At 43.7% G+C, this 14815-nt stretch overlaps 2 protein-coding genes across 2 annotated transcripts; one reads left to right on the top strand and one right to left on the bottom strand.

The window, feature by feature from the left end:
• Positions 1–792: 792 nt before the first annotated feature.
• Positions 793–1845, top strand: fut7 (fucosyltransferase 7 (alpha (1,3) fucosyltransferase); the record flags this gene model as incomplete). Its single annotated transcript, XM_083793245.1, has 1 exon — positions 793–1845. One exon carries the CDS (start codon positions 793–795, stop codon positions 1843–1845), a length of 1053 nt encoding a protein of 350 aa, XP_083649371.1.
• Positions 1846–5325: 3480 nt separating this feature from the next.
• Positions 5326–8768, bottom strand: pou5f3 (POU domain, class 5, transcription factor 3; the record flags this gene model as incomplete). The annotated part of the gene is made up of 5 exons (XM_083793505.1): positions 5326–5607; positions 6340–6504; positions 6770–6900; positions 7584–7695; positions 7893–8768. 5 exons carry the CDS (start codon positions 8766–8768, stop codon positions 5326–5328), a joined length of 1566 nt encoding a protein of 521 aa, XP_083649631.1.
• Between the last annotated feature and the right edge of the window lie 6047 nt (positions 8769–14815).

Raw genomic sequence — 14815 nt, forward strand, 5'->3', positions numbered from 1 at the left:
TAATCAACTGCATGTGTTGTAAACCACTCCTTGTCTGTTTAGAGAGGGAAAAGGGATTGCTCTTCATTCTACACTCACACTGACTGTGTTTGGACCTCACAGAAGCTTTGTTTGTGAGTACTTTGGAATGTTTAACTTTGTAAAGAGACAATTCATGCAAGTTTATTTATAGTAAAACTTTTGCAGTTTATTGATGCCAGATAAAGGAATCTGTGTACACTGTATTTGCATTGCTGTCTTAGTACATTTCATGTTTGTCAGATAAGTTTTTGATATGCTTCTTTTTTCTGTAGCCTATTTACAGTTTCACACTTTTATTCTTTATTAAACGGACATTTATGAAGAAGACGAGTGTTTGTGCTATCTGGTGATGCGTACACATACACATGCTCAGGTTCCAGAATATCTTGTATCTGTGAAACTTGTCGGGGGAATCAATTCAACTATAACAGTTGATTTCATGTGTACTATAATTATTATAGTATGCACAAAATATCATTAGGCTATAAATGTATGTTAAAACATGTTTTTTGCCCATTTTGGGCAGGAACCCCTTTTGGTGTTTTAAACATTGTTATAATTTAGCTATTGAAAAATAGCAGATCTACAAGCTGGTGGCGCACTACGAGCTTGTGTAGGTCTGCTATTTTTGAAAAATCGCACACATTTGGCTCAAATCTTTGAATATATATGAATGTTTTTAACTCTAAATGTGATAAATAAGGGCAAAATCTCTCTCTCTCACACACACAGGGCTCATGTTGACACTATAAGGTGAAAATAATCACTTCAATGAGGAGACATCCCTTTCTCTGTGTTCTTTTGACCTCTTCTGTCATCTTCGCTGTCGGATGGCAGTGGGGATTCCAGGCCTTGACCTTGACCTCCACGAATCATGGCGTCATCACCACCACCGTGACTGTCCTGCTGTGGCACTGGCCTTTCGGCACCCCATACAACCTATCGGGTGACGTGTGCTGGGACCGCTATGGCGTCCCGCGCTGTCGCCTGGTGGACCAGCGCTCCCTGTACCCGACGGCCGACGTGGTGGTCTTCCACAACCGGGAGCTGCAGGAGAGACGCCAGCGGCTGCCCCGCGAGCTGCCACGGCCTCGCGGCCAGCGGTGGGCCTGGATGTCCCTGGAGGCCCCCGAGAACAACGGGGACCTGCGCCCTTACGCCGGCGCCTTCAACCTGACCGTGTCCTACAGGAGAGACGCCGATGTCAGCATCCCTTACGGGGAGCGCTTGGTCTCGACGACGGAGCCCAGCGGCGGTGAGGAACGGGGAGCCGCCGCTGTGAATAAAAGCGACGTGGTGTGCTGGGTGGTCAGGAACTATCGTCCCCGCCACAGGAGAAGCCAGGTCTACCGAGAGCTGAGCGCCGTGGTTCCCGTGCGCGTGTACGGGGGGTGGAAGGGGCAGCAGCTGTCTTCCCGGGCCCTCCTGCCCACCATCTCTCGCTGCTATTTCTACCTGGCCTTCGAGAACTCGCTCTCCAGGGACTACATCACCGAGAAGCTGTGGAGGAACGCGTACCAGGGAGGCGCCGTGCCCGTGGTCCTCGGAGCGTCGCCCGAGGACTACGGGGCCGTGGCGCCGCCGGGCTCCTTCGTCCACGTCGACGGGTTCGCGTCCATAGAGGACCTGGGCAATCATCTGAAACGGCTGGCAGCTGGTGGTGACAAGAAAGGCGCCTACGCCGACTATTTTGCCTGGAAACAAAACTGGAAGGTGAAGCTTTACACCGACTGGAGAGAGAGGCTGTGCAGAATCTGCTCTCAGTACGACGCGTTACCGAAAAGGAAGGTTTACACGGACCTCGAGGCCTGGGTTAATGGGTAAGAAAATACATAGGCCCTCATTTATCAATTGAGTGTAAAATCTGCCCCAAATTCGAGTGTGGGTTTCGTAGTACACCCACGTCGCCACGGCATTTATAAAGTGATCGCAAACAGCTGATCCTTCCTTAATTTAACCCCCCTCTCTCACACACACACACACACACACACACACACACACACACACAGACGCACACACGCACGCACACGCAACTTGCAAGCCCAACTAACTGGTGTGTTGTTATGTTAAATAAATAAAGAACGAACACCTGCATGAATTAAATAAAGTTGTAGGCCTTGTCTGTTTCCCTCTCACCTCGCTTGCCTTGCTGTCTTGTCCACGCACGCACGCACCTACATGACACATCGACATCGCATCGGCCATGAATGGAATACGTTTGTAGGCTGGCCTATATTAATTTTACATATTCGTGCGCAGTGCACGGCGAAGGCGTGAGACTGCGCACTGCTGTGGGTGAGTGATGCCTGCATGAGAGATAGTGATTTGATCATTGATGAACGATTCACGAATCATAAACATATGGATGAAGGCTTGCCGCTTGCATGTGTGCTGGTATGTGTTGGCGACGCACGCCGCGGTCGCGTCCTCCCGACACCCGAAAATGATCTTGCTTTTATCTGAACTGTCAAAGCACTTATTTAAATGGTGAATGATTAAGCCCCTTATGCCTATAGCCTGCTACAATTGCAAATAGGCAAGCTGTATGCTTGTCATTGTCACTTGGAAATAAAGGCATGCAGTCCATTTATGCCTTTTTTATAATATCACAGTGATGCCGCATCACCGCATGCGCTCCCAAATCATATCACAAGTGCGCTCGCATAACAAGGTCAGTAAAAGGCACTGTTTAATTAAGCTTAATGTTATGTTTTTAATTGCGCAATTTTAAATACTTGTAAAGTTGGAAATCTCTCTTTTTCTTTTTTTTAACATGTATATACACATATCGTTTTATATTAACATTTTAGGAGTGAAAACATACGTTTAAATGCCTGTGACAGCGTGTCAGCAGTTCAGACAATGCTGCTCCGCTTGTGTACGACAGAAAAACAGCCGAGGACAAAGCATACGACAGCTCCCGACCAGACGTGACTTTTTGTCCTACTCAAGTTCAATTTCAAGCTTTGGCGGAAATGGTAAATGCCGAAAATGTCGGTAATTTCGGCGTGCACCCATATTTTGGCGTACGCACGGTTGATAAGTGAGGGCCAGAACATGACTATATTTTGCTTTGAAAACGGCAAGAGAAAGCCACGGCTATGTATCATGACTTGAGCCACCTTTTGTGTGTAACCTTACACTACAAATAACTGGAGTGAAAGATTTTAAATGAGTGGCCATTGTATGTCAATATCTTCATATTAAATAAAACAGTAAGGCCTACTGTATAACAGTAAAGTATTGCTCAAAACAAGAGTTGCTGGTGAAGTTTATATAAACCTTTAGTTTTTGTTTTATCATAGTTTAAATATGGTAAAATATTTTTTTTTCATCTTTCACCTCACATACCTGTATTACATCCATGTGCCACTAGGGGTACACGTTCCCCCACCTTAGAAACCCTGTTCCAAGAGGTTGAGAGAACACAGGCATCAGGAATGAGAACCGCTTTAGTTCAGTTTAGTGTCAACTTTTTCCCCATGGGGACGGGGGCCATTTTAGAAAATATCAAAACACCCAGGGGCCAACTACGTCTCAACTGACATGTACCTTCGGACTATAACCAAGTCCCATACATATGCATTTAAACAATTTTATGTAACCATCAATATTTAATATCAACTTTTTTTTGGTTGGGTGTGCTGTGAACAAAACACAAAAATAACTGCCTTATTTCACATTACCAAATGTAGCTAGACGTCCAAGGTAAAACATTAAATAAAATAGCCTTTTTTTTTTTACCCCTTCAGAATGATACAAGGAACAAGGAATCTGCCAAATTATACCCTGGGAAAGCTGGGCAGGTTAATACAAAAATAAAACTTCAATGTAAAAATTGTTGGGGTAATAATACAATTCAGGTATGAAGCCGAGGGCCGTAGAAAATCTGTCACCGGGCTGCACTAGACACCACTGCGTACTGATTAATTGAGTACATAGAACTGGAAACAAGCCATAGTGCTTTCTTACTATAGGTTTAATTCCTGTACTTGCCCGTGCTTTTTTTTCTGCAAACAGCTAGTAAAGTAACCAAAGCATAATGAGATATGAATCATTTCTAGTTGCATTGTCAGCAATAAGGGAAATGGTGCAATTGTGATTTCTAAAGCCCCTAACCACACTTGCAACTCCAGAAAACTTACATTTTGAGGTCAGGCCTAAATGGGTTAAGTATCAACCCCAACCTACTGTCACAGGTTGTGGTGAACCAACTTCCATGTTCGCTAGGATTAAAATTTAAAAACAAATTTGGATCTGTAACAGCGTAGTTGGGTTTAGTATACGGTATAAACCAAGCAATGTCAATGGAAAATATATTTTTTATTGAAAAGGCTAGGCAGCAGGTAACATTAGCTCAAGTTAGATACATCAGATGCCATGCCACCCGCTTGTTTTACTCAAAGCCGCAATCAGCCATTCTGCGACCCATTTCATGTGCTTCAGTCTTTGTGCAAAACAGATTTTCCATTCATTTATCTTTTCGGAACATTTCATTTCAGCGACAGAGACACAATCTCAATATTTTAAACTATAATCTCAACATGGCCATGAAAAGCCTTTCCAATGATGTAAACAATCAAAAAAAAAAAAAAAAAAAACTTGCAGCTCTGCATAGATAAGAGGAACAGCAGCGATATTTTGGGCATACAAAAATGTAAAAGTAAAAAAAATAAAAAAAAATCGTATAAAGCTACTTTGTGCAAAAGCATTACGTAATGGTCAAACCCTGAAATAATTTACATATGGCAGTCTTCTGGTGTTGGGACAGTAGAGTTGAACATGGAGCAAGTCCTCGTACTGAACGAACAGTTACAATGTCGACATGCTCGCGCTTCGATAGCGTTACAAGCATGCTTAAAAATCGATAGTTCCCTTTTAGTGTGTGTTTTAATGTGTTGCCGATTGGTTGAACCGTTCTCTGGTGGTTTGGCCAAGTAAGATGGATGTGCATTTGGCCCTCTTGCAAAGAACAAGTCTTTTATATGGTACGCGTATGCCCGCAGAACCCAAGATTCTTTGGCAAAAGGCATACGTAACCGATTCAGAAAGTGTTAAAAGGGGGGGGGGGGCTATAAAATAGTCTTTGAATGATCCCCATCTTTAAAAAGAAAATAACGTGCACCAAGTCCGAAAATAAAAAAGGGGGGGGGGGCTATGAAATAGTCTTTGAATGATCCCCATCTTTAAAAAAAAAAAAGGGGGGGGGGAAACATAACATCCAGCACCGTGTCCGAGCGAGGGATGCTCAACCCACCGTCGGATGACTTGGGTTGTGTGAGTGAATACAAACAGCATAAATATTTATCCAGTCAGGTGACCGACCAGCCCGGGGTGGCCCAGGGCCTGCTTGAAGACGTCCGACGGCCGGTGGTGGAGAGCGGGCATGTACACGGTCGGATGGGCTCCGGGGTAGCCGGCCGTGGCGTAGCCTTGGAGCTGCCCGGGGAGAGGAGAGTGCGGGCCGGGCATAATGTTCATCTGAGGAGGACTCTGCTCGTAGTAGTGGTCCTCGGACTCCTCGTCCATGGGCAGCGCCAGGCGCTTGCCCTTCTGCCGGCGGTTGCAGAACCAAACACGTACGACCTGCAAAAATGTATGTATACAAAGTCAGTTTGATTTCGTAGACTAAAACCAAGACGAAAAATGTTCGCCGACTACCTTTTGAGCTTGTAGATCGGCTATTTTCAGCACGTGTAAAGTTATTACGATGGCATCAAGGCCCGACAAAATACATTTTAGACTAAATAAACTGTAGATTTAGTAGACTAAAACTAGACTAACACCAGGTGACTAAAACTAAGACGAAAAATCTTCGTCGACCTCCTTTTTCCACTGACGAAAACTAAATGGAAACTAAATAAAAACAAAGCTATGATGACTAAAACTAAGACTAAATATACTGACAATTGTCAACAAATAAAAACTAGACTAAAATGTTAGGAAGGGACTAGTGGACAAGAGATCCAGTATAAGTAAAAGACACGAGTCATTTTACAATTGGTTGCATGCTGAAAATATTGTGAGCTTGTAGATCGGCTATTTTCAGCATGTGTAAAGTTATTACGATGGCATCAAGGCCCGACAAAATACATTTTAGACTAAATAAACTGCAGATTTAGTAGAATAAAATCTTGACATTTAGTCGACTATAACTAGACCAACACCAAAACATTCCAGGTGACTAAAATGTGACTAAAACTAAGTGAGAACTATTCAAGAGACTGACTAAAACCAAAATCTAAATTTGCTGCCAAAAACAACACAAGTCAAATACTACAGAATGATATATGTCAACTGTGAGGAGTGTCGTCTTACATCTCTCTCCAGGCCCAGGTCATCAGCAATATGTGTAATCTCGCCCGTGTTAGGCTTGGGACACTTGATAAAATAGGACTCCAGAGCAGAACGCACAGTGCCCTCTAAGCTGGTCCGTCTCTTCCTCTTCCTGGTGTCAACAAATACTCGCTGAACCTTGTACATCTAGACATAAAGAGAAAAAAGAGTGACAGTGTTATGTGTTGAATCTGACAGGCTTCTGACATTATGCACACACACTACAGTAGGCAAAATTTGGTGCAGAGCGGAAAAATGGAGGGGGACCAAGTATGGACCCCTGGGGACCTCAGTCAACATGATAGTGGGAGACTTGAAAAGAAAATAACAGGCCGATGCTAATACTATACAGTAAAATGTCTCGTATATGGCTAAAAAGTGAGTGTGGCGTTCACGCAATGGGCAGACTTACATCCTGTGGGTTGTCAGAGGTCTCCGCTTCGTTTAGCCATCTCTGGAGAAGAGGCTTCAGCTTGCACATGTTCTTGAAGCTCAGCTGGAGAGCCTCGAAACGACAGATGGTGGTCTGACTGAACATCTTACCTGCACACAAAAGGGAAAAATATATATACACATTAAAAAATATATATATACACACACATATATATTGCTGGCTTAAACTACTATAAGAGTTAGAAACTTCTGTGTGGTTAGTTTTGGGTCCTGTACTTTTCAATCCATTTGTTCCCAAGTGGTACCATCAGACATACAGGCCAGCTCTAAGTGGGCTGTAGCTCCTAAATGCATCAGACATGTTCACCGCTCATAGACCAGTATAAATATAAATATACATGTCTGGTGAGGTTGCACTGTGAAAACGAATTAATGTGGAAACTGTGTCCTTCAGACGTACATGTCTGTTCTTTGAGACATAACGGTAGAGTGTGTGCGTTACTTGTGGGTGTATATGTGTGCCTGGTATTAAGACAACCATTAGGGTAGGCCTATACTAGCATTGTGTGTTTATGGTGGTGCATTAGACCTAACAATGTATGGATCTGGGTGGCGTTTTGGAAAGATTTAGAGAAATGTATAGGGGTTGGGTGGTCACTTATGCTACTTTGGGTCCATTTCACTACCATTGCTGTATAAGGACGTTTGCACCTGCATTAAATAGACTATATGCCCACAAATAAATTGACTGGCAATAACGTGTAGACCCACACCACTTTCCAACGAAAAAGCATTACAACAATGTAGAAATATTATTTAAAAAATAAACTTACCATAAAGGTTACCCAGGGCAAGGCCAACATCAGCTTGGGTGAACCCTAAGGTGATACGTTTATGTTTCAAATCCTTGGCAAACTGCTCTAGTTCCTCCGTGGAAAGATTTTCCTATAGGAAGAATTAACAGACATTTAATGAAAAGCGAATACAAACTACAGACCTACAATACAAAAGAGAGATTGTAACTTGTAAGCGTAGCTTATATGCAAGACATTTACATTCAGATATATAAACTAAATAAAATAGTCCACCGCACACAGGCGCGGAACACACGTTTTAATAAAAAATAAGATTTTGTTTCTAACCTCCTCCTCGGAATCGCTGCACGCGCCACTGGACGACCCGCTGCTCCTTGTGGACCCGCCGGGGTTCTGCGCCTGCGGCGCGGACACGGGGTGACTCGCGCTGCCGCTGAAGAACACGTTCCCCGGCACCCCGTTACTGGGAGGCGACGGGGAAAGAGACGGCGAGGACGCGGACGAAGACGCAACGGACGGGTTGCTGTTGGGGTGGTTGTTGTTATTCGCGACGGTGGGCGGCGTGGCGATGTGGGCCAGGCCCGGCCAAAAGGACGGATTCCACGCCGTCGAGTAGTAGACCCCGGCGTGGTGCGCCATGGCGGCCGCGGCCTGTGGCGACGTCGTTGGATACTGCTGGATCTTGACCTCCGAGGAGTACTCGTCGCCGGCGTCCTCCTTCTCGGTCTTTATCTCGGGCTTGATCTGCTCCCTGGTCTCGGCGATGGGGGGGCTGATGTTCGCGGGCTGGCTGGCGGCTGTCACGCCGCCGGCCACCTGCCCCGTGTACACGGCCTGGTCCGCCGGCGCGGCGAAAGGGTACCAGTGCTTGGGGTGGCCATAGTCTCCTCCAGCCTGCAGATCGTGCGCCCGGTAATCGCCGGCGGCGCCGACCGGTGGGAACGGGAAGAAGGCTTGCGCCGCCGTCGTCGCCATGCCCACGTTGTAGGCCGTTTTGTTGAAAAAGAGACTCGCGGCGGCAGCACTCGAGTCCTGCTGTAGGATGCCGTGGTGGGGAAGTTGGATGGGTCCGACTCCGGCGGCACTCATTACGCCTTCCGGGCCCAAACCGACCTGATGATGGGCGTACGGATTGACCCCCCGGCTGAAGTCATACGGTCGGCTGTTACAATCTATAATCGGGCTGTTAGATCTCTCAGACATATTTTTAACAACACTAGAATCGAGTTGTATGGCTGGCGGGGCCTCCGTAAATGTTTGGGGAAAAACTAGCGTCGAATGGAGTTAATAAGCCCGTTTATCCACCAAACATTGCACCCCCAAATAAAAAGTAGTCACATAAAAAGGTTAAAAAAAAAGTGTCCAAAATAATGGTGCTCGCTCCTCCTCAAATGATTTGCCAAGGTCTCTCCGTGTTGATAAGTTCAGCAAATGTAAGCCACTTGTTGCCAAATTATTATGTCCACCAACAATCTTCTTTGGAGTGGCTTTCCAGTTCCAGCACAGCACAGACACCTTCTTCAAGCTCTCAAACACTCATATGCACCATTGGCTCCACAAGCATGTTTCCTTAACCAAGAGGTGGCGTTTGGGTCATCTCTTCGCCCATTGGTCACCAGAGACAATTACGCACAGCTGAAGGTGAAGTTGTGAATGACCTTGATACTTGGCAATAGTAGTAGGCGTGTTTTCAATTCCCCCTGAAGCAGTTTCACTGGCACTGACTGCACTACATTTTCTTCACAATTGTTGCAATGCAACAAAAAATCATCACCCATATACACTTATTAATTAGCCTAATACCACATTGTCCCCAGCGAATATAGTAGGTTATTTACATTGCTAAGCAGACATGACTGCTTCTGTACATAAACAGCTCGCCTCACACATGAATTAATCGGCATGCGCAGTTTGTTTAAATTATTCACCCTTCAGCTGAGAAAATATCTTTGACATTAACATTTCTGAGTAGGCTACTAAAGCCATTTCCATTACTAAACACTTCCATTAGCCACATAAAACGCAACAAAAGAGGCAAATGTATATAGCCTACAATTAAAGCAAAAAAGATTCTGTATTGTGTATTGTATATTTTAATGTATTGTACCTTTTTAAAGTTTTTGATTCGTGGGTTTTTTTATTATTGTTTGCACCCAATGTTTTATACATTTGTGTCAATAAAGTAACTATAACTAACTATGTCTATCTGCGTGTGTGTGTGTGCACATACAGTAGGTCTCTATATATATGTATGTGTGTGTGTGTGTGTGTGTGTGTGTGTGTGTGTGTGTGTGTGTGTGTGTGTGTGTGTGTGTGTGTGTGTGTGTGTGTGTGTGTGTGTGTGTGTGTGTGTGTGTGTGTGTTTGTGTGTGTGTGTGTGTGTGTGTGTGTGTGTGTGTGTGTGTGTGTGTTGCAGCCACATGCAGTGACATATTTCATTCACATAGGCAGGCAAATGAGTAGCCTATAGCCTACAAAAGTACACATTAACACATTTAATTTACTTCGACAATCTATCATGTACAAATAACCGCATGGGGCTGGGCCATGTAATGTTGATGTCAGACAGAGTGTCATAACATAAGTCATTAGGTGGTGTTTACCAGTGGGAGGTTGTGTGAACAGATAAAGGACTGTTTTCATATTGGTGTCAGTAGTTTGGGGGGGAAAGAAAAAGGCAATGTGTCAAGACTGTAAGTTATTATGGCTGATGAGCACAGCTGTTGATATGCAGCCTTAATAGGCTGAGTTGAAAAAAAGTGTGTTCAAATCAAATCACAGTGGTCCTTTATTGTGTTTTGACCTAGGTTGGCTACGTTCATATGCACTTTTCTCAATAAAAACGTCAATCAGTCAGTCAGTCAGTCAATCAGAAAAACAATCTAATTGTTTTATTACTCCCCCCCCCCTTCAGTCTGATCACCAGCTAAAAGGGCTGTCTTCATCGTTGTTTTTTTTAACTGAAAAAAGTCGGCTGTTTTTTTTATTTAGAAGTACCACAAACCACTTAAATAACAACGAACGTAGAGGAAATGTATTTAAACCGCCACCAGCATGCAGGCAATAAATAAACCCCATGCCATTCCCCCTTGATAGATAGATAGTAATGGCTCTCGTACCGATCATAGGCCTAGCTATAGTACAGATGCTGCCTGCTCCCCCCACCCCCCAGTGTGAGAGTCGTTGCCCCTACAGATTGCGGCAGGAAGACACACTGCGGGGGAGGGAGAGGGGGGGGGGGGGGTGCCATTGTGAGACTTGTCCCCCTCCCCGCTGGACACCCCGCGGATTTCAGAGCCCAAGTAGCGATGGTCGACCATTAGCTCCCTTTCAGCCTCGAACAATACGTCTCAACGCTTTGATTCCGCCCACACCCCAACCAACACCCACCCGCCCCCTGTTCTCGAAGCAAACACTTGCTATAGCTATAGCTGGGGCAGCCAGCCAGCCAGTGCGCGGTTTCACTCTAGAATCTAGAGATGGTTCAATGAAGGACTTCTTCTTGTCAATGGGCTTCAAAATAGATCCACATTAGATCAGTGTGTGTTTGTGTGTGGGGGCCGGGGGGTAATTTGTCTACACAGTAGGCCTATCATGGATCATTGTAAACTTGTTGGAAAGTAGACTGACATAAATCGTATCTTGCCCATGTTCCTGAAAGTCAAACCTTTTTTTTTGTGAATTTAATATAGCCCCTTGGATTTGCCGGGTCCTATAAGAATAAGTCCTCTGATTAAGGGTGTAAAGCTGCTGTGCGCAGGGCTTGAAGTTCTCAGTCCTGGGGACTGATTTCAGTCCTGAGGATCTCATAGGGGTCATTTAATGAGATCAGTGCAGATTTGCAAAAAAAAAAGGCTTTAAGCCCTGTGTGCGTGGACGGACGACTATGATGACACCAGGCAGTATAAACACTACAAGTTATGAAGTTTATTAAACGCTCTGAGAATAATATAAGTCTGACGAGACAAAGGAAAAAGACTTGCCATATCAGAGACATGACAAATACAGCCTATGGTTACACATGACACCAACAAACTTATAGAATCATTACAGTTATTATTATCTGGATGGTAATGATTTAAAGACTGACAATCATAGCCATTAGCCAATGTGTATTCTTGTTTTTTATTGTAGTTTTGTATACCATATGAGTGCAAAGTTGAACTGTTACACTGCTCTGTATATTACTAAAATATATATTTAACACTTGCTTTGACAACACAAATGTACAAGTTTCCCTGTATCAATATCAAGCCACTTTTAATTTAAATTGAATCGAATGAACCCATTTAGACCTGGGGAAAAAAATGATATAAATTCATATTTGGCTGTGGACCCCCCCCCCCCCCCCCCAAAAAAAAACTAAAAATACATATTTTTGAATAAAAATGTCAACGTTTTCTCAGAAAACGTATAGGATTTACAAAGGCGTATTTATTTACTTTATGTGATCTCTTTTCTGGTTCCATTTATAGGTATGGGATCAGTTCAGGACGTCTTTAAAAAAAAAGAGGGGTCCATGGGCCCCCCCCCCCATCAATGGCTTTTTTCCTTCTTCAGAAGACATCAAAACCCACAACTATAGCTGTCATTGTCCTGGACACCATGGACTTGGGGATGGGGGTGAATTGTCATGCAAAACACAAGCAGTGAGATTATTCCACTGGGTTTCTCCGAGGGAGAGAGAAAGGGACACGTTGACCACAAGCTAAGGTACTTGGGGAGTCCAGAGGGGGGAGGTGGGGGGGCTTAGGGGGAAGGTCCTGAATAGCCTGGTACAGTAGTAGGAGATGGATGGGGGGGGTGGGGGGTTCCAGGAATTTAGTTGAAATGCACGCCGTCTCAGATCTCAGTTGTTGAAGACGTGAAAGATGCATTTTCTTGCTTAGACTTCGGAGACAGTTTGGCTCAAGTATAGAGGGATTAACAACATAAAAGGAAGGCCTATACTGTATATTAGGTTGGATACAGGTGCAGCATATACAAACATAGCCTACTGCGGATTAACCCATTTAGGCCTGACGTCGAAATAGAAAAAAAAAAAAAACGTTTGCTCTGAAAGAATATATTTATATATATATTCAAAGATTTGTGATGCATTCTTACGATTTTTCAATGAGCTTGTAGATCTGCTATTTTTCACTAGCTAAATTATAACATAATGTTTTAAACACCAAAAGGGGTTATACCGCCCTAAATGGGTTTAAAACCTGCAGCCAGTCTCACTCACATACTGACTCATTCTCTCTCTCAGATGCACACACACACACACACACACACACACACACACACACACACACACACACACTAATAATAATATTGAACTCTCTCTCTCAGAGTGTAAAATTAAACGGTTTCATTTTACACTCTCAAGACTTGAGAACACCTGCTTATTTACCGACAGATTGTTGTGACAGTTTCCAAACAAAACGTCATGACAATTGTTATAAAACCAGGACATCAACTTTAAACACCACTCCATTTCTAGATGCAGGACATTCAACTATTCTGTATGGTTATACTGCATATTTAATAATACAATTTGATCCAGTATAATCCTCCCTTTTTGTAATAATAGTACCCGGTACTCTCTGTTCCCGCCACCACCTCTTCTATAGTGAGTGGACAACTTCTAAAACCTTGAAATGTCTGTTTTTGTGTTTTCTGTCTGTCCAGTATAGTTTTAGCTTTCATGCACTTTATGCTGTTGTAACACTTCAATTTCCCCTTGGGGATTAATAAAGTATATCTCATCTCATCTCATCTCATCTCTCTCAAGTGTACAAATGTCATCGTTTGACAGTGTTATTATAATGCCTGGCAACTATAGACACTTGTCATCATGATTTCTAACATTGCTCTTATGCTCTATGATAATTGTTTTTCAGCCCATTTTTATTTATTAACAGTTTGCAGAATTACAGTAGGCCTATACATTTCAAGTATACAACTCAATACAAAAACTAATATTACTAATTGTATGTCTTGTCAACAGCAGCCCTTGCGATATCAATACTACCTCTCCTGTTGAGCAACATGACCTCCCCCCACAATCAAGTCTGATGGCTTTTTGATTTCCCCCCGAATGGGGTCTGTATTCGGGGCACACACGCACACACACACACACACACAACACACACACACACACACACACACGTCTTCATATTCTGACCAATGGCTGCCTTTCCTTCAACTGTGGACCAGCACAAAAGGCCTATAGTGACCCTTGGCATGCAGCTCAATAGGGACTGTTAAGGTGACCATTCCCCTCCCTTCCAACACACACACACACACACACACACACACACACACACACACACACACACACACACACACACACACACACACACACACACACACACACACACACACACACACACACACACACACACACACACACACACACACACACACACACACACACACACACACACACCAGATTTCTGGGTGCAGTCCACCTCAAGGGGGTTTATTATTTGTTCTTTCTTTTTTATTATTTTTGACAATCTCTTGAAACCATATGCTTATAAAACAATTTCGACCTGAGGGCGATTCTACACATGTCTTCAAAATCCTGATAGATTTCTGAAAAACCTCATGTTTCTATGTCAGTGGTTCTCAAACTATTTCATGTCAAGGACCCCCAGAATTATCTGTATTTGGCCAGGAACACCTATCTGAAAATATGTTGTTCCAGGGACCCCCCCCCCCCCCCCCCCAGAAGCAAAGATTTGAGTTAAAAATGTTCACTGTGAAAGAATATATATTCAAAGATTTGCCACATTCTTGCAATTTTTCAAAAATAGCAGACCTACAAGCTCGTAGCGCTATGAGCTTGTAGATCTGCTATTTTTGTATACCATAATGCTTAAAACACCAAAAGGGTTTCCCGACCAGAATGGGTTAAAAAGATATACCCGTCAAATGTGTCCCCGACACATTGTCTGCAAAACACTGTATATAAGGCATAAGCTAACATTTTCATTCAATAAGGTACATGGGATGATTCAGTCACGTAAAACTACAAAAAAATAATTACAATGCCACACCGATTGAGGCCAGTCAGTTTGTTCTGTACGTGCTGGGTTATTGTACTGTACGTTTTGTTACAGGAGGTTGACTGTTTAGTCGTCGATGAAGTGTTGATCTATTTCATAACCCTTGACTCAAATCTTTTATCTGTCCCACTGACACAAGTTCTGTTGCAGAATACCCTTGACTCTCCAATTCTGTTGCACTAGGTCTCTTAT

This window comes from Protomyctophum parallelum (assembly GCF_964188405.1).
Source record: "Protomyctophum parallelum genome assembly, chromosome: 21".
NCBI classification, from domain to species: Eukaryota; Metazoa; Chordata; class Actinopteri; order Myctophiformes; family Myctophidae; genus Protomyctophum; species Protomyctophum parallelum.